At 46.2% G+C, this 25,602-nt stretch overlaps 1 protein-coding gene across 3 annotated transcripts in view; it reads left to right on the top strand.

The window, feature by feature from the left end:
• Positions 1-25,602, top strand: part of LOC126530721 (serine/threonine-protein kinase 11-interacting protein) — a 110,356-nt gene that overhangs the window by 8,749 nt on the left and 76,005 nt on the right. For 2 of the 3 annotated variants that reach the window (XM_050178001.3, XM_055070766.2), the window contains exons 4-7: positions 1,394-1,492; positions 15,180-15,248; positions 15,370-15,499; positions 23,731-23,834. In XM_050178001.3, the coding sequence (XP_050033958.2) occupies positions 1,394-1,492; positions 15,180-15,248; positions 15,370-15,499; positions 23,731-23,834 (402 nt within the window). Of the gene's footprint in view, positions 1-1,393; positions 1,493-15,179; positions 15,249-15,369; positions 15,500-23,692; positions 23,835-25,602 lie in introns of those variants that run through there. The other variant, XM_072288195.1, reaches the window with a different exon arrangement.

Below are 25,602 nucleotides of genomic sequence, written 5' to 3'. Positions count from 1 at the left end.
GCCCATTTTCCTTTATTCTTTTCACTCTGTGTCTGCAGTGTACCATACAGCAAGCTATTACAAAGGGAACACATTGCTGCAAGAGTGAAGATAAATAATTATTGCTGCAATCAGATTCACTAATTTGAGAACAAATTCAGTCGCGTCTTTAATTTAGCCATGCTCAGAAGTTCAGAAGGGGACCTAAGCTCTCTTCATGGATGGAAATGTTTATATTAAATAAAGTACTATAGGATAATGACATGTTTTTGCAAGAGTTGCTAGCCAGCTTGTCATACTAACGGTGCTCGCCACACTCAAAAGAGTGTGAAAACGATGCAGGCCTCCGGCAAACACAGACTGTTTCAGGAACTGCCGTTTCACACCACTTTGTCATAACTGTTGAGTGCGCAAGGTTTTGCTGGTTCTTGGCAACATCAGCTTGAAAGAGCACACAAGAACTCAAAGCCATCATCGAAGTTTGCGAGGCACTCGCAACTAGGGTAGTGTCAATTCCACCCATGAAAGGCCACAGCTGGTGATGAATGACAGTATAAATGATGAAAAACTTGTTCAGCAGTCACATTTAGTCACGCCTGAAGTCTCAGTCAGACGTTGCCTCGCGGTCTACTTCTTCCTGCAACAAGGTGGCACCAACCAGGCTTTGAAATGCATGTAGGTGTTCTGAGACTGCTTGTACAAGTCTCACTTGCAAGCCACCGGTGCAGACCGTTAACGAGGCATTTGCAGCAGATGAATGTTCAGTTTCAAGTTCGCTCTGAACTCCTTCCTTAGTTAGTTAGTAGTTAGTCTTCTTGGTTGTACTTTTCGTGCTGTGGCGATGCCATTGCCTGGTGTAGACACAGCACCATCCACAATGTGCTGCATTTCCATAAATGCAGAGAATCCAGTCCTTTGTAACAAAATACGTAGCTGAAGAAAGGGTGCAGAGGAGTGTGAGGCAACGGCATATGCATACTTTAGTGCTAGAACAGCGTTCTCGATATTGCCCCTATTAATATCCCTGCCTTAGCACTTCTAATTTTCCTTACAGCAGCTGTACAACCTGACATACGAGGTCTGTAAGAAAACTTTAAATAAATAAATAAAGTGTGGTACTTCTTCTGGTCTAAGAGATCTTGTATGGATACCAGCTTGTTGCATTAATTAGTCAATAGCAAGCAAGCCTGAAGTGCTCTAGTTAATAGTATGCATGCAACCTGTTTCTGTTAAAGCATTCTTGTATATATTAAATTCCCTTTTAGTTGCGTGTTTTCTGACTGCATTTCGTGTTGTAATGATACTTCAAACTTTCACGTGCACTGCGAGCAGCACAAATCTCGTGTGCTAGTTAGCTTGCATTCCACGTTTCGTGCTCAATTCTGCAAACTGGGCTTTGCTTGACCCTGTGCAGGAAATCCTCCGAAGTCGCAACAAAGTGCCTCAGCCATGGGTGAAAATCAAGGTGGCCAACTTCAGCTACAATGGCATCACTGTTCTGGATGACAGTCTGGTAAATATTGTTGTGTTAAGTTGATAACCTCATAATTACATGCTTGTGCAAAATGGAGCGAAAGGGGTTTATGCCTCACCCATGTGCTCTATATGGGGTGCAACTTTGTCTCGTAGCATCAGGTCTCCTGTAGGAGTCGTGGGTGTCCACGAAAGACGGCAAATTTGGGAACACTGCCTTGTGCATTAATGAAATAATGGTTCCAGTTCATGGGTTCAGGTATCTTTTTCTGTTGTTACGAGAAAGTACAGTCAAACCCTGATATATCAAACCCACATATAACGAATAATTGCATAGAACAAGCAGCTGTAAAATACCCTTGAGTATTTTATATATCGAATTACCTATGTATAATATCGAACTTCCTTGTGATCCCCTTCAGATTTGCCATATCCAGGTTTGACTAATTGTGATTGCATGATTGAATTCAAGGCGTTTGGCCAATACGCAACTGTCGAATATATGATGATGATGATGATGATGGTGGTGGTGGTGGTGGTGGTGGTGGTGGTGGTGGTGGTGGTGGTGGTGGTGGTGATGATGATGATGATGATGATGATGATGATGATGATGATGATTTATTGGCATCCCCTTCAGAACAGTGTGGCAACAAATACATAGTCACCTAGCCCGCTTGAGCTAATCAAGTAATTTTTAGATATTTATCTGCCTAGCATTTTGTCTATGGCTTTTGAATCTTTTCTCTGTTCGTGAAAAATATACCTTGTACAGCTACCGATGCATGTAGGATTTGGTACTATCAATTTCTTCCCTGCATCTTTTCCACCAATAGCCTAAACGTGTCTTGCTTATCTCGACTGCTGATGGTTAATGCTTCCATCCACTTTAATTGCTATTAATATTTTTGGGTGCCCTCTAGTGGGCAACCATGCACACTGTCGTGGCCATGTGTGTGCTCTCACATTTTTCTGTTGACGGAATTATCTTTATCATGTTAGTGCTGTCACAACAAGGCACGCTTGCTGTATTGCAAACTTCGTGAATGTTGTAACCAATCTGATAATGAGAAAGGCCTGTCTAAATGGAATGTATGTGTGATTTGAATAGTGTCATTAATTCCCGAATCTGATAATTCTTATATGAAGAGCTAGCAGACTTTAGCAGTGGATTCAATTGAACAACCAACTTTGGTCATCATATAAGTGTTCACTTTCAGGATGTAAGTCCACCTGATAAACCGAGGTTGATTCTTTCATTTCCTCCGAAGCTCTCCAGATTCTAAGGAAAGCTGGCCGACAGCACTTCGATAACACCGCGATCATATGGTTTCCGGCGCACGTCGCCACCCCCACGGATGAGGGCCTCATTAACTTGAACGAGGTAGCACACCGCTCTGCGCGAGAACTGACCCGCCGCTCAGAATCGGAGATCGCCTCTTCGAGTTCGGAACTCCTGGTTCAAAACACGTGAGAACGCCTGGTCAGGTACAATGACATCACCAAGCACTACCAGCTAGGCAGGCGGTTGCTGCCCCCACCTCACCCTATGCTGAAACGTCGCCAGGCAGTCATCTGGCGACAATTGCAAACACAAACATTCCCCAGTCCGGTGCGATTGCAGCACATTTCCCCCGCGCAATACCCGACTGCTCTTTGCAAATTATGTCAGGAAAATAGAGCGACGCTGTCACACATGTTGTGGGAGTGTCGGGTTACATCAGCTACAATGGTAGTAGCTCCGGAGGCTCTTGCGTCGAAGTGGGCCGCCGCTCTGCGCAGCTCCAACCTCAAGACACAAGAGTGGGCTGTCCAGCAAGCCCGAGAGGCGGCGACGAGGCAAGGCCTCGAAGTCCCCTCATGGGAGACCTGAGCCCGGGTCGTCAAATTTGCCGGATTCAAAATAAAGTTGTTTCCATCCATTCTTTCATTCACTGTCCCTGCTAGTGTTTTGGCTTCCATGCCGTCACAACTGAGTGACAGTAACATCAAAAATTACTTGAAGACTATGTACATACATTACTGCAGTGTGTCCTGCCTACCCTTTAACTGTTTGAACAGGAATACTGATTGAATGTTCTTTGGACAAGCTGAAGTGTGAGCAGAATGCATGCACTACTAGTCTTTTGATGTTTTCAAACGATTGCCCATAGGTGCTTGCAACAATCCAGCAGGAATTTTAAAGGCAAGAGGTAGGAAGGTCCTCTTGTGACATGCAGTCGCATATATCACACTAGCACAAATAGTCACCATGTACCTGAGCCAATGAGGGTTGGACTCTCCCACATGTGCCCGTGTGTGGCTTTGCCATGTCTGGGGAAAGCGGGATCCTGGGGGTTGAGCCGATGCCGGGTTTATGAACAGGCCCTCTGGCGGACGCAACACACCTCTTCAGCCTCTGCTTCACATAGATGGCACCTCCAGATCAACCCACCTGGAGGATATTGGCAGTCACCTTTTCTTGTCCTCCTCTTCAATCCTCTTACTTTCTCACTTGCCGTTTCTTCCTTCCTGTCTTCTTTTCACTTCTCACTTCTGAATTTCTGGGCGGCAAGGGCTAATCTGGTGTAGTCATCCAACCTCAGGTATTTATATTAGGTTATAGCGGTGATCCATGGCTGGCGTCTGCAGGTATTCTTCCAACCTTCCAAGCTAGTCACAATTAGTTCTCTATGCATCCCTCCCAACTATCAACTCTTTGAAACACAATTCCAGAGCTTTGTTGCAAGACTTCCCAAGCCTTACATTGTAGTAGGCGATTTAAATGCACATAACACCCACTGGGATGATTCTCGTTGGGATGTAAAAGGGCGCTAATTAGAAAACTTCCTCTTCTCTACAAGTGCATGCTTGCTAAACAAGGAAAGAGCCCTCATTCTACAGCATGGTGAACAAAATGTTCTCGTTTATAAATTTAAGTATAGCATCAAGTACACTTGTGCCATACCTGGAGTGGAACATGATCGAAAATCCATATGGGAGTGACCATTTCCCAATTGCCTTAAAATTAGCAAAAGGTGATGAGTACTCTCCACGTCTGCCTCAGTGGAAAGTCGACTGTGCCAACTGGAAACGATACAGAGAGCCGATGTATTTGACCTGGGATCACATCCCTACAGTTCCTATTGATGATGCAGTGGAATATTTGACAGCATATATAGTTAATGCTGGGTCAATATGTATCCCCGAAACAAATGGATTGTCCTCCAAACGACATGTTCCCTGGTAGAACGAGGAATGTAAGGAAGCTTGCAGAAATTAAAATAAGGCTTGGAGTCACCTTCGTTGCTCTCCAACTACTGAGAACTTGATCAGCTTAAAAAAAATTAAGTCGGAAGGTAGAAGAATGCACCGCTGAGCCAAAAGGGAAAGCTGTTATATTCAGTTTCGTTATTCATTTCGGTTCTTTATTCCCCAGGGGGCGCTTCTGTTCTTCATTATATATATTGGTTGTATATGTTAAATAAACGGCTTTTTACTTCGGGACGGCTGGAGTCTGACTTCCACCTTCGGTCAACACCACATTGGCGACGAGGATGTCGTGAACGTACCCCCAGCCCCGCTGCGCCGTCCGTATCCGCCACCATGAGCTTCACCGGGCTTGCTCCGCCGCCGTTTTTCCTTCCGACGCCCGGCCGTCCTTCATTGCCATGGGAGCAGTGGGAGCAGATGTTCAACGTGTACTTGCTGGCATCCGGAGCCGCCGCATTCAAGCCGGAGCAACGCAAGGCTATTCTTTTGCATTGTTTGGGGGCGGAGGGCCAGCGTATTTATCAGACGCTACATGCAGGGACGAGCGCCGCAGCACCGGCCGCGCCAAGTGCCGCAGCACGCGCCGATGACAAGTCTGCCGTGGCCCCTCCTGACAAATACGACTCTGCACTCGCCGCATTACGGCTACAGTTTTCGACGTCGCGCAACGTTATCATCGAGCGTCATCGCTTTCACCGCCGCAGCCAACACACAGGCGAGTCCGTTCATGACTTTGTTGCCGCTCTACGGGAGCTAGCATCACATTGCTCGTTTGCCTCGCAAGATGATGCTTTGCGGGACCAATTCGTTGCCGGCGTAGCTTCCCCTCGCGTACGTGAGCGGTTACTGCTCGAGGGTTCCACACTTTCATTCGAGAATTCTGTTCGAATTGCACTTCAGTTTGAGCAGGCGGCTGAAGAGCTAAAAGAGCTTTCTGCTTCGGTCGAAGCAATTTCATTGCGGCAGCGTCGAAAACCATCGTCGCATTCTTCGAAAAAAAGGAATTCACGACCGGCAGCCACCGTAGAGCAGAATTTAACGAGGAGCGCGAGCGGCTCACGTGCGCCGCAGTGGAACCGCCCCCCTCAGCGGAACCGAGAACAGAGTAGCCGCTCCGGCTCGCCTCATTGTTTCCGATGCGGTTCGCGGGACCACATCGCGTCAGCGCCACAGTGCCCAGCGCATGGCAAGACTTGTTCGTTTTGTGGTCACAAGGGTCACTTTCAAAGGGTATGCAACCGCAAGCTAACCCAAATGCAAGGCCGAGTCCGTGAAGTTGAATTTCATGAAGATGTTTCGTCATCCAGCAGTGCTGAGGAAGTTTTGACTGTGCAACGTTCCGCGCGTAGCGGAATTCATATTCAATTGCAAGTCGCGAATTTCACTTTGACATTCCTTGTTGATTCAGGGTCGTCTGTTTCAATCCTGTCGGAACAAGACTTCAGTCGATATTTTCGGAGCGTTCCGCTCCTGCCTGCTCCGCATGTTAGTCTGTTTGACTACTCTCAACGGCTGATTCCAGTGCTAGGTTGTTTCCAGGCAGACGTTCGATTTAAAGGCCGCACAGCGTCGCTACGTTTTTATGTTGTTCACCGAGGCACTTCTCTGATCGGTCTAGACGGCATTAAAGCCTTGGATCTTCGCATTGAGGGTTCTGCTCTCAAGTGCCTATACACGTCCGTTACTCCTGTTCTATTTCCACATCGTCAAGCACGCAGCCCCGTAACAAAGCTCTTCCGCCAGCCTTAGCACATGAGTTCAGTTCACTTTTCAGTCCCGAGTTGGGTCTTGCTAAGGGATTCACGCATCGCATCAAGACACGGCAAGGCGTGCAGCCTGTAACTTCGAAGCTTCGCCGTCTGCCGTATTCTCTCCGTTCACCAGTATCAAACGAGCTTCATAGGTTGCTGAGCCTTGACATCATCGAGCGGATCGATGCTTCTGAATGGGTGTCCCCCATTGTTGTTGTTAACAAGAAAGATGGTAGCATCAGGATCTGTGTAGATCTTCGAGAGCCGAACAAAGCTATTGTTCCAGACAGTTTCCCATTGCCCCATACAGAGGAGCTGCTTCACGCTTTGGTAGGCGCTACACACTTCTCCAAACTTGACTTGGCTTCTGCTTACCATCAGGTTCTCTTGCACCCTGACAGCAGGGATCTGACAGCTTTCATCACCCATGATGGCCTTTTCCGTTTTAAAAGAGTTTGCTTTGGGTTGGTTTCTGCCCCAGCGGCATTTCAGAAGATGATGGCGAAAATCCTTGACCGCTGCCCTGGCGTGTTGTTCTACATTGATGATGTCATCATTTTTGGCAAGACCGCGGAACAACACCTTTCAAACTTGAAGACCGTGCTGCAAAAGATCAAGAACGCAGGTCTGAAACTGAACGACAAATGCCTTTTCGACGTTCCAGAACTTGCCTTTCTAGGGCACAAGGTCACTGCACGTGGTATCTCGCCACTTCCAGAGAAAGTAGACTCCATAGTTAACACACCAGTGCCAACTGATGTGGCCACTCTTCGTTCGTGCCTCGTAGAATACTACTCCAAGTTTGTTCCACACTTGGCACAAGTGGTTGAGCCTATGAGAGTCTTACTTCGCAAAAATGAGCCATTCATCTGGTCTGCCGAAGCAGACAGCAGTTTCCGGAGGGTCAAGGAAATGCTTTCGTCAAGTACAGTCCTCCAGATGTTCGATCCGTCATTGCCAGTAATTGTGTCGACCGACGCGTCCGACTGTGGGCTGGGAGCAGTCCTGCAGCAACAAAGTGGCCACGAGCTCCGCACAGTCGCTTTCGCATCTCGTACACTGTCGCCTGCAGAGAGAAAATATTCAGTCGGTGAACGAGAAGCACTTGCGTGCATTTGGGCGTGTGAGCGATGGCACACGTACCTGTGGGGTCGCCATTTCACAATTCGAACAGACCACCAGGCACTGGTGTCCTTGCTGTCGTCACAAGGACATGGAAGACGCCCACTTCGAATCGCACGCTGGAGTGCACGACTGCTTTGCTACAATTTCACTGTTGAATACCGCAAGGGGTCCACAAACACTGTAGCAGATGCACTTTCTCGGCTACCAGCACCTACCTCGGAGGCAGAGATTGCTAAGGAGGAAGAAATTGTCTCGTTCATTGAGCCAGCCTGCGTGACTAAGGAGAAGTTCAGGCAGGCCGCCCTCTACGACAGTTGCCTGGAAACCGTCAAGTCATTCGTGCTGAGTTCCTGGCCGCCAAAGAAGTCCATACCAGAAGAGGCGAAACCATTCTACGCCATTCGGGAAGAACTTTCTGTTGTCGATGACCTGCTTCTGCGTGGAGAGCGCCTCGTTGTTCCGTCCTCCCTCACGGCTCAGATCATCGGCATCGCGCACGAGACACATCCGGGTATCACGCGCACGAAGGCGCGACTGCGTGAGCGGTTCTGGTGGCCACGAATGGATAAGCAAGTGGAAACGGCAGTAAAAAACTGCCATATCTGTCTGGAGGCAGATAAGTCCGCCAAAACATCACCAGCACCGTCGCAACCTGTTGAATGGCCTGAGCGACCGTGGCAAAAGCTTGGCCTAGACATTGTTGGTCCTTTGGAGCACGCAGCCTACAACAGCAGATTTGCTGTAACGCTTGTTGACTACCATTCGAAATGGCCAGAGGTGTATTTTTGCAGCGAAGTGTCCACGAGCACCGTGAAAGACTTTTTAAGAAGTGTTTTTGCCCGGGAAGGCTACCCGGAAGAGATCGTTTGTGACAATGGACCTCAGTTCACTTCGCGTGAGTTCATAACTTTCCTGCAACACAGAGGCATCAGTCTTTCACATTCTTCAGTATACTACCCCCAAGCCAATGGGCAAATAGAACGTTTCAATCGCACATTGAAAAACTTCATTCAAGTCTCACTCCTCGAAAGACGACCACTCCGGCAAGCTGTCACAGAATACCTTGCCATTTACCGCTGTACTCCGCACGCCACCACCGGAGTCGCCCCAGCAGTTCTGCTGCATGGTAGAATGCCCCGAACCAGGCTGGATATCGTGGGTTTCTCGGCACCAGCATTTGCGGAAGACCCAGCCAAGGAGTTGGCGCGACTTCGTCAAAGGGTTCGGCGTCAGCAGCAAAACAGCAAGCACTACACGGACAAAAGAGCCGCCAAGAAGACGAAGATAGCCGTAGGCGATTTTGTCCGTGTCAAAAAACCGTCCGTTCGGTTCAAGGGAGACTGCGGCTTTTCTTCACCCACTGAGGTGATCAAGAGGAGGGGACCAGCCTCTTTCCGACTTGTAGACGGCCGTACGTGGAATGCCTCCAAGCTTTCCAGGGTTCCGGAGAGGGGCACCTGGGGACCAGGCCCACCTGCCACGCCGCAGCCGCGGTCTCCTGAGGCGCTGCAACCTGCCACGCCGCAGCCGCGGTCTCCTGAGGCGCTGCAACCTGCCACGCCGCAGCCGCGGTCTCCTGAGGCGCTACAGCCTGCCACGCCGCAGCCGCTGTCTCCCGATGTGCTGCAGCCTGCCGTGCTACAGCCTCCTTCTCCCAGGACGCAGGCACTGTGTCCTGGCATACCGCAGCAGCAGTCAACGAGCCCGTCGCCAGTGCGACGTCCAACGCGGCCGACCCGAGAGCGCCGGCCACCGGCCTGGCTCAAAGACTATCAGACCAATTAGTTCGTGGTCTGCCATTGTGTACATAGGTTGTAAATATGTGTAAATAAGTACAGTGTGCATGCTTTGGGGTTTTCGTTACTAATACTTACTAACAACTAACTACTAAAAATAAGGGAGGGAGTATGTTATATTCAGTTTCGTTATTCATTTCGGTTCTTTATTCCCCAGGGGGCGCTTCTGTTCTTCATTATATATATTGGTTGTATATGTTAAATAAACGGCTTTTTACTTCGGGACGGCTGGAGTCTGACTTCCACCTTCGGTCAACACCACAAAAGCTGTCAAAAACGCACCTCCAGCCTAAATTTTTATGCAGACGAAAGAAAAGCCTGAAAGAGGGTAAACAAAATTAAAGGCCATTGAACTCATCCTTTACCTTTAGTAATGCACAAGAAGACACCCTTGAGGACCAAGCTGATTCTTTAGGGGCACATTTTCAGTACATTTCTAGTTAATCCAATTACTTCGATACAGTCCTGAGATACCAGCAACAAGCAGAGCGACTCCCTCTGAATCGGGAAGAAAATGGAAATTAACCTTACAACTGTCCATTTAACATAGCAGAATTTCAGGCTGCACTAAATTGTTGTAATAAATTGGCCCCTCGAAACTATCAAATAGTTTACAAAATGATCACACTTACACCCCAAAGCACACAAAACACTCTTATCAATTTTTAATGCTATATTCTGTGTCAGCTATATTCCATCTGCCTGCAAGTAAGCAATTATAATACCTATTCTAAAAGAGGACAAGGACCCGTTTTTAGCCAGCAGCTATAGGCCTGTAGCTCTGACAAGTTGCCTGTGCAAACTTTTTGAGAAAATGACGAACCGGTGCCTGATCCATTTTCTTGAAAGCAACAAAACAGTAGATCCCTTGCAGTGCAGTTATAGGGAACGTAGATCCACAGCAGATCACCTTTTCCGAATCGAGACAAATATCCATGATGCTTGTGCACAAACAGTTCTTCTTATCAGTATTCTTAGATATAAAGAAAACATATGACACTACTTCGCATTTCAGAATCCTTCGTGACCTGGCTTTAATGGGTATACGAGGCAGCTTGCTAAACGTGATTCAAAGTTATCTCTAAAACTGCACATTGTGTATTTGTATTTGTAATGTACTGTCTCGTCCATTTACTCAGGAGACTGGTGTACCACAAGGTGGAGTGCTGAGCTGTACTCTACTTATTCTAAAAATGAAGTCATTCCATACTATCATACTACGTACAATGTTTTATTCTGCAATTGTGGATGACATCCAAATAGGTTACAAATAATGTCATCTTAATATCTGCGAACGACAAGTACAGCTTGGCTTGAATAAATTGTATAAGTTGGCGGATGAGAACGGTTTTAAACTAAACGCTAAAAAAAGTATGTGCATTCTCTTCTCGAACAAAATAGGTATAATACCAGACCCCGTTATTGATCTTAATGGAGAGCGGCTGTGAGCCATGAACATAAATTTCTAGGCCTCATTTTAGACTCTAAATTAACTTTTATCCCACACTTGAAATATCTGAAAGTAAAGTACCTGAAGACAATGAATCTGCTGAAGCTCTTGTCCTGCGCATCTTGGGGAAGTGACAGAAGCTGCCTCTTGAGGTTGTACAAAAATCTTATACAGTCAGGCCTTTACCACGGAGCCATTGTCTATAAGTCTGCAATGCCTAGTGCTTTGAAGATGCTGGATTCCGTCTACCGCTTGGGTATCTGTCTTGCTACAGGTGCGTTCAGGACTAGTCCTGTAGAAAGCCTGTACGTTGAATCCAACGAATGGTCTCTACATCTCCAAAGGACATATTTAAGTTTTTCCTAGGACCTGAAGGTGAAATCGGATGTTCATCATCCATGCGATTCAGTCATTTGCTATTTGTCCATGGTCATTCTGTTCCGTAACTGCCTAGCCACTAGGCCTCCTCTGTCTCTCCGGTTGGAAGCACTGTCCGAAAAAACAGGCATCTCTCTTCTAGAGAAAGTCACAATGGCTCCTATGTGGCTTACACTGCCTTGGGAGTGGCAGAACGTCCAGTACGATGTCTCTTTCTTAGAAATATCAAAACGAGCACCTGAGGCACATATATGTTCACATTTTCTTCAACTTAGGAGAAGTATTCCTGTGCTGAATTTTATACAGGTGCTTCTCAGTCTCCTGCTGGTGTTGTTTATGCAGCTCTAGGACCATCATTTTTAATATTGTCACGTGGTCGTGACGTTGAATAACACAGTAGCAGTACTGTGAACGACAAAACTAACTTTTATTGGGCGAACCTGTGCCCACGAAACAGGCTACACTTATAGCACAACGATAGCGGCGAACACGCTCGGCGATCGTCGAAAATCTGCTCAGCGGGGCAAGCGCGTCGGCTTTTATACAGCAGTCGTCGAATGTTCCAGGCTAATCGCTGGGACCCGCGCGTATTCCACAATGTTCTACGCCATTCGCGTCAGGCGATGAAATCAGATAACATAAGGTTCGGCGACAACAGACAGCCGGGTAGAATCATCGATAACTTTCCAGAAACGTCGGATACATGCAGGCGCGTCCGTCGCTGTGCGATTACAGTTGTTAAGCGGCGAAACGTGGTCGCCCGATAAAGATAAGTACACGTGTCATTACCCCCCTCTTAAAAAGCATCGCCCCGATGCTGCTAACAAACGAAAGTAACAAAGAAAAGCACTCATAGCAAAGAAAACAACCAACTAAGGAAGTTCATCAGCGTCCGTAAAATGGTTTAAGGCGCACCACGTGGACCACTTCAGATCGTGCGCGGCGCCGCTGCGAGTGCGAAATGCCGTCTGGCACGACCTCATAGTCTAGTGCGCCAATACGTCGGATGACCTTGTAGGGTCCGAAATAGCGTCGCAGCAGCTTCTCACTGAGTCCTCGCCGGCGTATCGGGGTCCATACCCAAACACGGTCGCCGGGCTGGTACTCGACGAAGCGTCGTCGGAGGTTGTAGTGTCGGCTGTCGGTACGCTGCTGGGTCTTGATCCGTAGGCGGGCGAGCTGTCGGGCTTCTTCGGCGCGCTGGAGATAGGTAGCGACGTCAAGATTCTCCTCGTCAGTGACGTGCGGCAGCATGGCGTCGAGCGTCGTCGTCGGGTTCCTGCCGTAAACCAACTTGAATGGCGTGATCTGTGTTGTTTCTTGCACCGCCGTGTTGTAGGCGAAGGTGACATACGGCAGGACCGCGTCCCACGTCTTGTGCTCGACGTCGACGTACATCGCTAGCATGTCGGCGAGGGTCTTATTCAGCCGCTCCGTAAGACCATTCGTCTGCGGATGGTAGGCCGTTGTCCTCCTGTGCCTTGTCTGACTGTAGTTCAGAATGGCTTGAGTGAGCTGCGCTGTAAAGGCCGTTCCTCTGTCGGTGATGAGGACTTCTGGAGCACCATGTCGCAACAGGATGTTCTCGACGAAAAATTTAGCCACTTCGGCTGCGCTGCCTTTCGGTAGAGCTTTAGTTTCAGCGAAGCGGGTGAGATAGTCCGTCGCCACGACAATCCACCTATTTCCGGAAGCTGATGTCGGAAACGGTCCCAACAAGTCCATCCCGATCTGCTGAAAAGGTCGGTAAGGAGGCTGGATCGGCTGTAGTAATCCCGCTGGTCTTGTCGGTGGTGTCTTGCGTCGCTGACAGTCGCGGCATGTCTTGACGTAACGGGCGACATCGGTGGTTAGGCGCGGCCAGTAATACCTTTCTTGTATCCTCGATAGCGTCCGGGAGAAACCGAGGTACCCAGCACCTCCACCAGATGTCACGTGGTCGTGACGTTGAATAACACAGTAGCAGTACTGTGAACGACAAAACTAACTTTTATTGGGCGAACCTGTGCCCACGAAACAGGCTACACTTATAGCACAACGATAGCGGCGAACACGCTCGGCGATCGTCGAAAATCTGCTCAGCGGGGCAAGCGCGTCGGCTTTTATACAGCAGTCGTCGAATGTTCCAGGCTAATCGCTGGGACCCGCGCGTATTCCACAATGTTCTACGCCATTCGCGTCAGGCGATGAAATCAGATAACATAAGGTTCGGCGACAACAGACAGCCGGGTAGAATCATCGATAACTTTCCAGAAACGTCGGATACATGCAGGCGCGTCCGTCGCTGTGCGATTACAGTTGTTAAGCGGCGAAACGTGGTCGCCCGATAAAGATAAGTACACGTGTCAATATCCGGTGCATTGAATCCACTTACATGTACTTTTACAGCAGAAGCATACGTGATATTCTCTGCAGTTAAGCACATCAAGCAAACGAATCTCACTAGGGCTTTTGTGTCCATGGATTTATTGAGTGTAGTCCGAGCCCTAATGAGTATATGAAAACTTAAAAACACTTGTCTTTTATGAGCTATGTGTGTTAATGTGCTCAGCTTACATGGGTAAACAAGTCATCATACTATGCTGGTTACCTGGCCACAGTGCCATAAAAAGTAATGAAGCTACTAAAGACAGTGCTACCTCGGTAGCTTTTAGCGACACCAGCACAAACATACCCATTGCAGCCACCGATATTAAACTATGCTTACAGCACAAGTTGAATAAGCACTGGCAGAAGCAGTGGGATACCCAGGTATCCAATAAACTATGCTTGATAAAACCTAAACTAGGGCAGTGGATATCGGAAAAAGCAGCACAATACAAGAAAGTGGTTGCTCGTAGATTAAGAATGGGACACACTTACCTCTTGATGGACAGCAATCGTCCGACATTTAGTAAGTGTGGCAGTACTCTTAAGAGTTATTCATATTCTTCTCCAATGCCCTGCTATAGAAGCAGAGGGAAAAAAAGATTTCTGTTCCGCATATCGTGAACACATCCCTCTGCACCCACCATTTTTTCTTTATAATGAACTGCTTTTTAACTTGAAAACTGTTTTAAGCTTTTTAGCCATAGCATACATCCTGGAAATCATTTGGCCAGGATATTTGCAGCATTCGCTTATCAGTGCTTGCCTTTAAGGACACTCTTGGAACACCGCTGCTAGTTCCACTGATATGTTTTATTACATCGCCTAGTCTAATGAAGTTATATTTGTCATAACCACACTAGTCATTGTCATTATTTTCTAGCTATACATTTAACACCATGTACAGTGGCAGACGTTTAAGAATTTTACGCCAAAGTTACTCCAACCATTAGCACTCAATTTTTCCATTTCATTCAGAATTTATTCACAACACATCATCTTGTGTGATGGCGCTCTTTGGCCATATCTGGTCCTTGCGCCATTAAACACCACACATCATCATCACTAGCATAGATAGTGCAAAACCCTTCATTTTTACATTTCCCTAATCTACACAAATTTTGCCATTCGAAAATGTTGCCAAATTTATGGGCATGCGAAATTTTCAAAGAAAAATGAACACTATGTTGAAAAAAAAACAAATCATCTTGCCGGCTAGTTGTGCTGGAACATGGCGCACTCGATTTACTTGGCTGTGCAAGCTTGCACTGTGACAGAAACAAGATTGTGTGCGTTGGCACATCAATAGATTTGGTGCAGGCAAGTTGATGCGTCCTTTGGCCGACTTGTGATGCATGAGAAGTTGTGCACGAAGAGCACATGTGACTGAAGTGCCACATAGCAGGCTAAACATTAGGCTGCACAGTTCTAAAGAGGAATAAATTATAAAAAAAAACAAACTAAAAGGTGTTTTTGTGGCCCACTGGATGTGCATGGCACATTGTGAAACTTAGTCGCTGCGAATATTCCCGAAGTCCCCGATTCAGGAGCATTCGGGAACGTGTAATTATAGGGTCTTACAGTAACAATGTACATTTTTCTGTTTTGCAGGCATTGGTTCCAAGGCTTCAATATTTGGACTGCAGCAACAATGCCATCTCTGATGCCAAAGGGGTTGAGGTTGGGAATCTGCTGTTTCTTACAGACTCTGTTATTGTGGGATTGCCCTAACAGATACTCTTTGTGAAGCGTAACAGTATATATATATATTGTATATATATATATTTTGCTTCTTTTTCAGTTCCTTCACAACATCAGAGTGCTCAACTTGTCATTCAATTTCATCCAGAAGATAAGCATATCTAATACGGGTGCTTGTGACGCATTGACCGTGCTTTACTTGAGGAATAACTTCATTGAAGACACCTCAGGTATGTGCAATAAACTTCAAGCTTCTACTTGCCTACTTATGGTATATGCTTTGTAATAGTAGCATGAAAAAAAATTACGTCACATGACTACAGTGGCATGTGATGAAGGAACGAATTTTGGGGTCCTCGAGAAGCAAATGTCAAGAGTTGAAGAAGAAAAAGCTCCTGCTCTTGCAAAGAAAAAAGAAAGATCAAAGTTGTTTATGATTATTTGTCATATGATTGATTGATTATTTTTGATATGATTATTTATGATTATTTGAAATTCTGATGCTGCCATCACCATCCAATACTGTACAGGGTAGCGGACCCAATTCCCAGACGCTGTGGCTACATTACGATGGGGGCGAAATGCAAAAACACTTGCATACTATGCATTGGGTGTGCATTATAGACCCCCAGGTTGTCATAACTAATCTGGAGTCCCCAACTATGACGTGCCTCATAACCATATCATGGTTTTGGCACTTGCACCCCCAGAATTCAATAGTAAATTTTCATCCAACACATTCAGACCTCGCTATAACAGATTATCAGATATAACAAAGTGAATACTGCATAATTTTTCTTGCTGGTAGTAGCATGTCGTAAGTATATGCTTATAAGAAAAGTATTTTCATGTCAGAAGTTACTTCAGCATCGCAAGTTTCAACTGCATCTCCTTCACGTCAAAGCCATGTGATCGTCATTGAGTGAAGCATGTGAGCAATAAGGAAATAAGGAGTGGTGAAAGCAGCTACTAAGACCTGTGCTCTAGAGACATGATTGTGAAGAAAAGAGAGAGATACAGTCGAATCCACTTATAACAATATCAGTTTTAACAATGTATTGGTTATAACAATGAGAAGGTGCTGCACCATCAACTTGTGTATGTTTATGGTGAAATAACCCTCTTACTATAAGGCCCCCATGCCGCATTGTTGGTTATAACGATAAAGTTTGGCTGCTGTGTGTCCATGCTGAAAAATAATGAAATGCGAAATCCTTGAAAAGAAAAAAGAAAAAGAGAAATTTGACCCACTGCATGATAGCCTGCCGCCCCAACCAGCGTTCTTTGCATCGCCAGCCTCATGCACCTCTCTCCCATTGCCCTTCCATCTCTCCAAATACAAATGGGCTGCGCCCATAGCTCTACTCTACACCACCCTCCAAAACACAAATGGACCGCACCAAATGCACTGCTCCCAGATACCTCCCAGATTGCTTGCTGGCCCCTCATTCTGCGCAATTCTGCCAACAGATTAAGTTGCTTGTGATCGTCTTTGTTGGTTGCACCAAAGTTGTTCCTTGTCACATGGTTTCTTCGCCTCGTTTGACTCGCCACAGAAACGGAAGATGGCTGATCTGCCCACTGATCATCAGCAAGCAGGACGTTACCAGTGAAAAGAAAGTGCAGTGCTATAGATTTGGAAACAAAGTGCTTCTAACCGATGAGGTGATCATCGCGAACATGCTTACATTGGATAGCTACAGCGACAACGGCAGTGATGATGCGGTAGGGTAGGCTGCCTTAATGCTGTCCTAGCAGGTGGCCCTGCAGGTGATTTAGTCTCTCTGGTGCTTCGTTTTTGTGAGGAACCTTCCGCTGCACTACGTGGAACACCTGGATGCCTTGGAGAAGGAGAGGCAAAGCAAGAAAAGCTGACGGACACAAGGTTTTCTCATGCAAGCCAGTGAGAAGTACATGGCGAGATGCTTGTGGCCACCTCACCCCAGCGTTTCTTCTGGATTTCTCGAGCTGACATGCTGCCACGTCAACCTTTTCACCTGTTTACAGCGAAGCTGGATATGGCTATGGCTAGCTGATTTGTCTGTCCGTCCATCCGCCGGTCTGCTGCCTGTATGCCGAAAACTCCACTGGCACAATCTCATGCCCATGTGCATAAAAAAGAAAAAAAAGGGGGAGAAAAGCTCTAAGGGTCTGTGTCTGAAACCATGTGTCTGTGATGCAGTTGTCTCCGACGTGGAACCACAAAGGGACAGCGAATGCTCTCGCATCGAAGCGCGTGTTTGGCAGCCACAGAGGGAAAGAGACAGCTTTTTCAACGAAGCGGGGTTGTAGCGGCCACCTGGGTCTGACACCATGTGTCTGTGACATAGTGCCTTTCTGATAAGGGCATAAAGGCTCATTTTCATTCCGACATTGCCATGGGAGGGCTGCGAGTGGTTCATAAGCCCGAGGAACAACAAATGTACGAGGAACAACGCTGGCAGCAGCAGTGGGAATGTTACTGTTGACGTCATGCTGCCGACGTGGTGGTGAAACAACAAGAACATGCCCGTGCTGATATGGTGGCTAGAAGGGGGCAGTGTGATGGGCAGGAGCCGGTTCGCTGCACAGAGGAGCGATGAAAGTTGTAGATGGCGCTACTTGCAGCTGGTGTGCAGCTTTCACGTCTTTTGAAGGGGCGGCGCGTGGCAGCTATCATGCGCGTCGCCTTCATATTTTTAATGTAAAGCACAATGCAAACATCACGAAGTGTTTGCAGCTCATAGATGCATTATTAAGAAGGGTGACACTTCTTAGGAAAGCAGACAATGGAAAAATGTGTTATTTGCAACACAGGAATATGCAGCAGATGTTTAGCCATGCGATTTAAAAAAGGAGGATCACATTTGAAGGCCACTCTGGACGAGTTGGTTTTTACTAATATGCCTGCATGGTGTTAGTGCATGCGAACATGGACCATGAGCCCAAACAACTCGAAATGCCCACTTTCAACTTTTGTCATTCGCAGGGTGCTTACCAACTGGGAAAACCGGGAATTCTCAGGGATCTTGAGCAGTCTGGAAAAACTCAGGGAAAATTCAGGAAATTTGTGCCTCTATCAGGGAAAATTTGCTGTAATTTTATTGAAAGGATCGAAAGTCGCAGTAATGCTGGCTCGAGTAACAGACAGGAATCGTAATGAATCATCTTTGATTGTCTTTCGTCGGCTGGAGGAGTTGCCAGTGTACAGTCAACAACCGACTTTCTGGATTCCCGATGACTTGGATGGCTTCGCGGCACCACCACGTACCCTATAGAGTCAATGTATCAGCACGTTAGAAATTTCGGACGCAAGAACTCTTTGGCGTCCGATTTTCCGAATGTTTTGCCGTGACCGCAGGTCTGAAACAGCATTAATCAAAGCCACCACCGCTGCCATTTTGATTACCTCGCCGCCTCGAACCGGCGCTCTCACGCGCAGATCTGCCGGCAGCCATAGCCACCACTGCACCAACGCTAGACCTAGCTGCTTCGTCGTTCGCCATGAGGCTTCTTGCCGTTGGGTGCCGTGTTTTTTATTGAAAGAATTCGCTGCTGTCAGCAATGGCACGGATTCCGCCTTTGTGTCCTCGCGATTGACTTAGAAGCTTGGAAAGCGTGGTGCGTTGCATAATGCCGGTTTCTGAAAGTCAGCTTCGCCTTCGTACAGAAATATTACTTAGTGAAGCATACCAAAAGTATTGCAGTGAAGCATAACAAGCGTGGGAAGGGGCTATGCCACGGGACACAGTATGTATTCCTTAATTGTACATGCGTGCACCCGGTATTTCCTGTCACAGTACTAGCACCGATATGCCTAATACGTGTGCCGACAGGCCTTCAGAGTGCTTTCGAATGTGCCTGTGGCGGTTTGAGCCCTTAAGGGCAGTAAGTGGCATGCATTTTTTTTTCCAACTGGCCGACTTTTCGGACGTTTTCGCGCCCCCTAGGGAGTTCGAAAAATCAGACGTGGACTGTGAAACTGACCAAGGAGATGCTTCAAATGGTCCGCGGGACAAACGAGTGGTGGAAGGAGGACAAGAACAGAAAGGACCTGCGCATTGAGGAATGAATGGGAAAGGAAGCGTGCTGCTGCCGTTTTGAAGGAGCTTGAGCTCAAAAAACAAAGTGTTGGCTGATGTCGAGATGCAGGTGTCCTTCATCCAAGCCAAAATAAACTCTTTAAAGCAGTGAAACACAACACTGAGGCGTCGTGTGCGAGCTGAGAGTATGTCAGGACAGTTGAGGTTGACCTACGAGCTGTTGAGACAGAATCTCAATTGTGACAAAGTTTGGGCCTCGTACCACTGAGCTTGCTATCAGTTGATAGAAATAGCTCATATTCTAAAATATTTGCTTCTGTATGCATCTCTTTTTTATTCATATTTGAGAACGTCCGACTCCATTTGCAATTTTTTTCGAAGTAATTTGATTTTGCTGTGCATTTTACTAACCCCTCCCTTCTATTCTCTTTTTGAATAACATAAACGCTACTCCTTAGTATTCGAATTGGATTAAGTCGGCTTTTAAAAAAAAATTTTATATATTTACTAGAGAGTGACAGCATCGGGCAGTATGGTTTCAGTGCGTCTTGACATAAAACATAGTTTTGCATCGCTCAGGGAATTTTGTAAAGGCACTCAGGGAATTTGGAAATGTGAACTTCGTAGACACCCTGCATTTGGTCATCTGCTGCAAATGTAACCATTGGTTGCAGAGAAAATTGTACATGCAAACAGATAAAAACAAAGCTGGGGCTGCGTGCAATAAACCGGGGAATAACATCACCGCATCATTAAATTTACTATCAGTCTCCGCATGCACCAGCAACATGCCCTTTAAAAACCTTTAGCTTTGTAAAAAAAATTAGGTACACATGTGGTTGCCTTGGCGAACCTTAACATGCACTAAATATTTTCCATCATTGCTTTTGTTGTACAGGTCCACAAGACGAGAGGAAACACTTTATTATGTAATCCAGTAATCAACATGCACACATCAGACCGAGCTCAGCAGCAGGCTCAGCTCTACTTCACTCTCCTTAACTTCAAATGGTTCTGGCACTTCCTCTGAAGAGCCTTGTCCTTGTTCAATGTAAAAAGTGCAGCCTAGTTAACACCACAAACTGGATCACTTTTGCAGTGAGCTCTTTGCGATAGAGCTCGCATTCCACTTGGCAGAGTGTTAGACTGCTCAAGAACTGCATAAGATCACGCACACTGAGAGCATAAAACTTCTCTGTTGATGTTTTGTGAGTCGCGACCACAGTTCACGCTTTGCTACGTCTTTAGGCGGTCTAAAAATGGAGGCCTTGGCTTTGCACATTCCATACCTGCTTCTGCACCCACGTACAAAACATCTTCATTCTTTCGAAGCCATGGGCGCACGCTGAGTTTTATAGTATATAGAACATAAACAACACAATATCGCGCACTACGCACCTCAAAATAATTGCAGTGGAACATGTGTGATGCTTCCCAGCTTCCCAGTGATCAGGATCGATGTGCAAACAAGTGCGGCCTACATGGTCTACACGCCTACATTTGCCCTGCAGACCTCGCTGGCGCTACACGGGCAAGGGCCGAGCGGTGGCTTGTCCTTGCACACCAGCGCGTTTGAGCGGCCCTAGCAGCACTGGGAAATTTCATCGCTCATTGTGCCTCCCCTTCGCACGGCTCGGATATGCCGCCCGTCACACTGCCCCCTTCTAGCCACTGTAGTGCCACTGAATGCAACCAACAACGTCGACGCCGAGTGCAAAAGATGGCGTCGAGACGGCGCCACCGCCACCGATAGACGTAACAACTTTGCCTGTGCCATTGCGAGGTTTCAGAGATCCCTTCTGGACTGTCACTTTGGATCAAGCTGCCGGCTGTGTGACAGACTATGGTTCGACAACGATCTCTCCCCGAAATCAATGGAATACGATTCGAAGAACAAGTGATGCGATCCTTCTCGTAGCACATGTGCATGTGCGGCTGAAAAACATTTCTCTATGACTCTATTTTGTATGTGCAGTCGTACAGCCATGCCGCCCAACACAGCTTCGCTGGTCAACCACCTTCACAAGGTGGAGTGGAGTTTCAATTTTTTAAAAGACCCCTTTTGGGGCCACTAAAGCGATGCCTCGGCAGTGATCGCATGCCACTTACCACCCGTGACCCCTATTTGCAGTTGCTATAGCAGTGCCATTCTTGAATGTTGACAGCCGCGGCTTGTTAATGCAATCAGAATGTGCAGGAAGGACTGTTAGAACAGTTAAACGAGTCAACACAATCAGCAACTGGATAGAGGAAGGTGGTGGGGAGGGCCACTGGCCTCCCCATTATAGTTATTCTCACAACAGCTCTGCCATCCCGCTATTTCGATTTTTTTCATGCAACCCAGTTATAACAAAAATCGGCTATAACAATGGAATTTTCATGGCACTTCAATATTGTTATGAGTGGGTTCGACTATATTGACATTAATGTGAGATCTTGAGTTAGCCTAATTTAGTGTTCTATATAAATAAGACAACCTGAATAAATCAGCATGTTTATTACCACGTTTATTAATCCTTGCATCCTCCCTTATTTGCCTCTTCATTAAAATTTCACGCAGGCTTCCACGTATATTGTTATGTTGTAGTAAAAGTGAGGAATAAAACACTGCCAAAAGCACGAGTTATAAATGTAACATTTTATTGGGTGAAATTGTGCCCTGAAAATGAGCAACACTTAAATGACAACTACAGCACGGTCGTCAATAACTTGAAACCACTGCTGAATTCCATCGGATACTTAGACATGCCTTGCTGTATGTTCCAGAGTAATCGCTGGTGTTTAGATGCATTCAGAAATGTACAACACTTTGCATCGCATGCGATATTTGTCTAGACAACGCTTTTACCTTTTCACTCTAGACTCGGCGACAGTGTTAAATAAATTGTGGATACATTAGGCACTTCTTTCACCAAGTGATAGCTGCATAACAGTGTCAATGCTGTGGAAAGCAGTCAATGGCGCAAACCAAGCAATGTATCTACAACAATATTAGCTTGGCTCCACCACATTTTTTTTTTCCCTCTGAGCATCCAGAAGGCAAGTGTGGCATGGACCATGCGGGAGCTTCCACAAAACTATATGTTTACTTTTAGATTTACTTTGTTATATTCGATAGTTAAGCATATCTGTGTCTATTACATCGAGGTTGCACTGTACTACATTTGTCACAAGAAAAGCAAGAAAGTGCGCACATACTTGTGCGGTGTTTGCACCATGCTTGGCAGATGAGGGAAAGGGAATGATGGTGGCTCTTAAGATATTGGTTAATGATGTGTCTCACCAATACAACTGAAACATCATGGAATGGGCAAATAAGCATGCATAAAGCGTACAAGTAAAGTGTTCGTCACCTTGCACATGTTACAAGCCTTCTTTCAGAGCTTTTTGCACCAACTGTGGTGGCTCAGTGGCTATGGCCTTTTGCCAGGGACCATGAAATTGCGGGTTAGATTCGTCATTGTAGTGGCCACATTTGAATAGGGGCAAAAGGAAAAAAAATTCAGGCAGAACTCGTCAAACGATGAATGTCGATGTTAAAGTGATTAGCATTGAAACAGTGTAGTGACACGCTGTGTTGCCACAGCTGAAATGCGTCATATATGAGACGTGGACTGCAGTAGGGCTCCTCTCTTGCGCATCCCTCGGCCAAGGCTGCGCCATCTAGAAGGGCCACCGCAAAGTCCATGCGTGGCACGTCTGAATATAGCATATGATGTGGGTACGGTTCGTCTGGGTTCGATGAATTCACAGAAGACAGTTAAAGCTGACAACGTCAAGGCTCGCATGTGCTATATCTACACTTTGCGACGGTACACATTGCTACGAGCTATGTGCATCACACAAAGTGAAGAGTCAAAGAGCGACAATATGCACGCATTTGGTGCAGGATGTGCACCACTGACGAGTCGCCGAAGCAAAAGGCATCTCCATCGCCTAGGCAACCTCAGCGTGTCTGCTGAGCCAGCACGCTGCTGCCATGTCTTTCTCTTTTTTGTCTCCCTTCCTTATTTTTTTTTTTTCTTTGCTTCGTGTCTCCTCCACATACCCTCATCACTTTTCCATCGGCCGGCGTACCTCGGTGAGGGGTGCACTCTGTGCCTCGCCACATTATAACCGGTATTTCAGCTGGTGCAGCTCAACTATAAGCAGTATGCATATGCATTGAGTCTTATGGGAAAATTAATTAGAGTCAGAAAAGACTGCACTATAAGGGGTTACATTATAAATGGTCTAAGCTGTAGAAACATAAGGTCATTACGGAAAAGGCATGATGTATGCTAAGAACCCTAATCATTATAAAGAGCTTGTGTACTGAGAATTAGGTGCATGTTAAAGAACCCCAGAAAGTCAAAATTCAAAACCTTCCACTACAACATACCTGATAACCACATTGTGCAGTTCCAGAATGTCAAGCCCCACAACTGGACTTCTTGCAGGTCTTGGACGTCTGAGGCAGCTGAGAGAGCTTGACCTGTCCTACAACTGCCTCGCCGAGAGTTCCTCGCTTGCTGGCTTCAAGCAGCTCTACTCTTTGGCAATAGTAAGGGGACACAGCTTAAAAGGCAACAAATATTTGGATTGCCACATATGTTGTGTGATGAATTTTCATTTCTTTCATGCAAAGTGGTGTTGGCGCCATTGGGTACAACAGACATTGTCTTTCTAAGATGAATTACGTGGCACTCCCACTAGATATTGCCACACATTCATACGCCCACGACAACATGTGGGGTTTATATGGGCATAGGTAACTGCACAATATAGAGATCGAGGTGTCTCAAACGCTACTCAATACCCCTCCCAATACCCCTGTCACACGGGCACCCGAGAACTCCATATAACTCCTTTGTCTTTATGCCAAGAAAGTTGTGCTCCATGTCACATGGTCTCCCTTGCATCAAGGAAGGTAAATGAACTCTGCAGGGGAACAGCACAAAAAGACTAAGGACAAGAAGGGGAACACACACCAGTGCTTTTAAAGGTAGATGGAGTTAAATGGAGGTTTTAGCGAAGGAAGTTCAGCAATGACCATTACGGCTGGATGGAATACTCATTCCTAGATAGCTACATTTGTGAAGAAAGCCCCACCAATAAAATTGTCATAACTGGCTCTCGTACAAATTTTAGCATCATTATTTTTTTTTTTGCGTTGGGTTATATGCCACATTATGGGAGTTTTTAATTTGTTTTTAAGGACATCAGCGCCTGTGCCCTCTACACAAAGGCTTTGCCATGCCACGTAGAGACATGTTCCATCTTATCGTTTGTTTATCATCTTCGTCACACATCTGGAAGCACTTGAGCTCACCGTGAACACACGTATACGCACGGCTACACAGCACAGAATGACAACTCAAAGCACACCAGTCGAAAAATGTGACCCACGCACCCATGCTGCCCATGCATGAAAGCAAGAGCGCAGTGTGGCCAGCATCGCTTTCAACTTCACTATGCTTAGAAAACAGAAGTCTTGAAGTTATGTACAGCAAATGTTCTTGCTGTGATTTTATTAGATTACATACTGCATTAAAAAAAACACCTACCTGTAGATTAATTTAACGGCTACAGTATATGTGAACAGTTGCATGTGGAAGTAAGCGCAGCAGCACCATTTCTGTTCCATGCAGTGCCCGCCAAAGCTCGCACTGTGCCGTGTAGCATGGCCACAATACCATTGCCATAAATCTTCATTAGGGAGTTTCACACTCAACGGAGTTTGTGGGTGCCTGTGCAGCAGGCGTATAAAGCTACGTCGGACATACACAGGTACAATCCAGTTTGTCACCTTACAAGTATGGCAGAATGGTAGATCCATAAGGATAATGTTCTTCCACAACCGCATTCCGTGAAGCTTCTCACTACAGAATGCAGTGGTTAAAACACATACAGAGTTGCTTATTTATTTATTTATTTAACCATTTATTTATTTATTTATTTATTTATTTATTTATTTAACCATACTGTAGGGCAATTCTTTGGCCCAAGCAGAATTGGCATTACAACAATAGGTTTGAAAAGTGAAGAGGCTATGCAACAATAAGAACAAAGATCTACCTCTAATTCAACCCTAGTTATCTTGGCAAGGGAAAGGTCACAAACCCAGAACACAAAAGTAGAAAGTCGAAAACGCAAAAGTGCAAAAGTACAACTAGGCTATACCGTGAAAAAGACGAAAATCGAGACTACAATTTCAACTCTTAATCTTTTATCGCAAAAAAATTTACAAATAGAGAACACATTGCAATTCAAGGCACATTTGGTTGCAAAAAAATACATTCCAGTTCAGTTGGGAGGTTGTTCAATTCAGA

Source organism: Dermacentor andersoni, chromosome 5, assembly GCF_023375885.2.
Source record: "Dermacentor andersoni chromosome 5, qqDerAnde1_hic_scaffold, whole genome shotgun sequence".
Taxonomy (NCBI): domain Eukaryota; kingdom Metazoa; phylum Arthropoda; class Arachnida; order Ixodida; family Ixodidae; genus Dermacentor; species Dermacentor andersoni.
The sequence above is the reverse complement of the archived record's forward strand: the minus strand, read 5'-3'. Positions and strand labels throughout refer to the sequence as shown.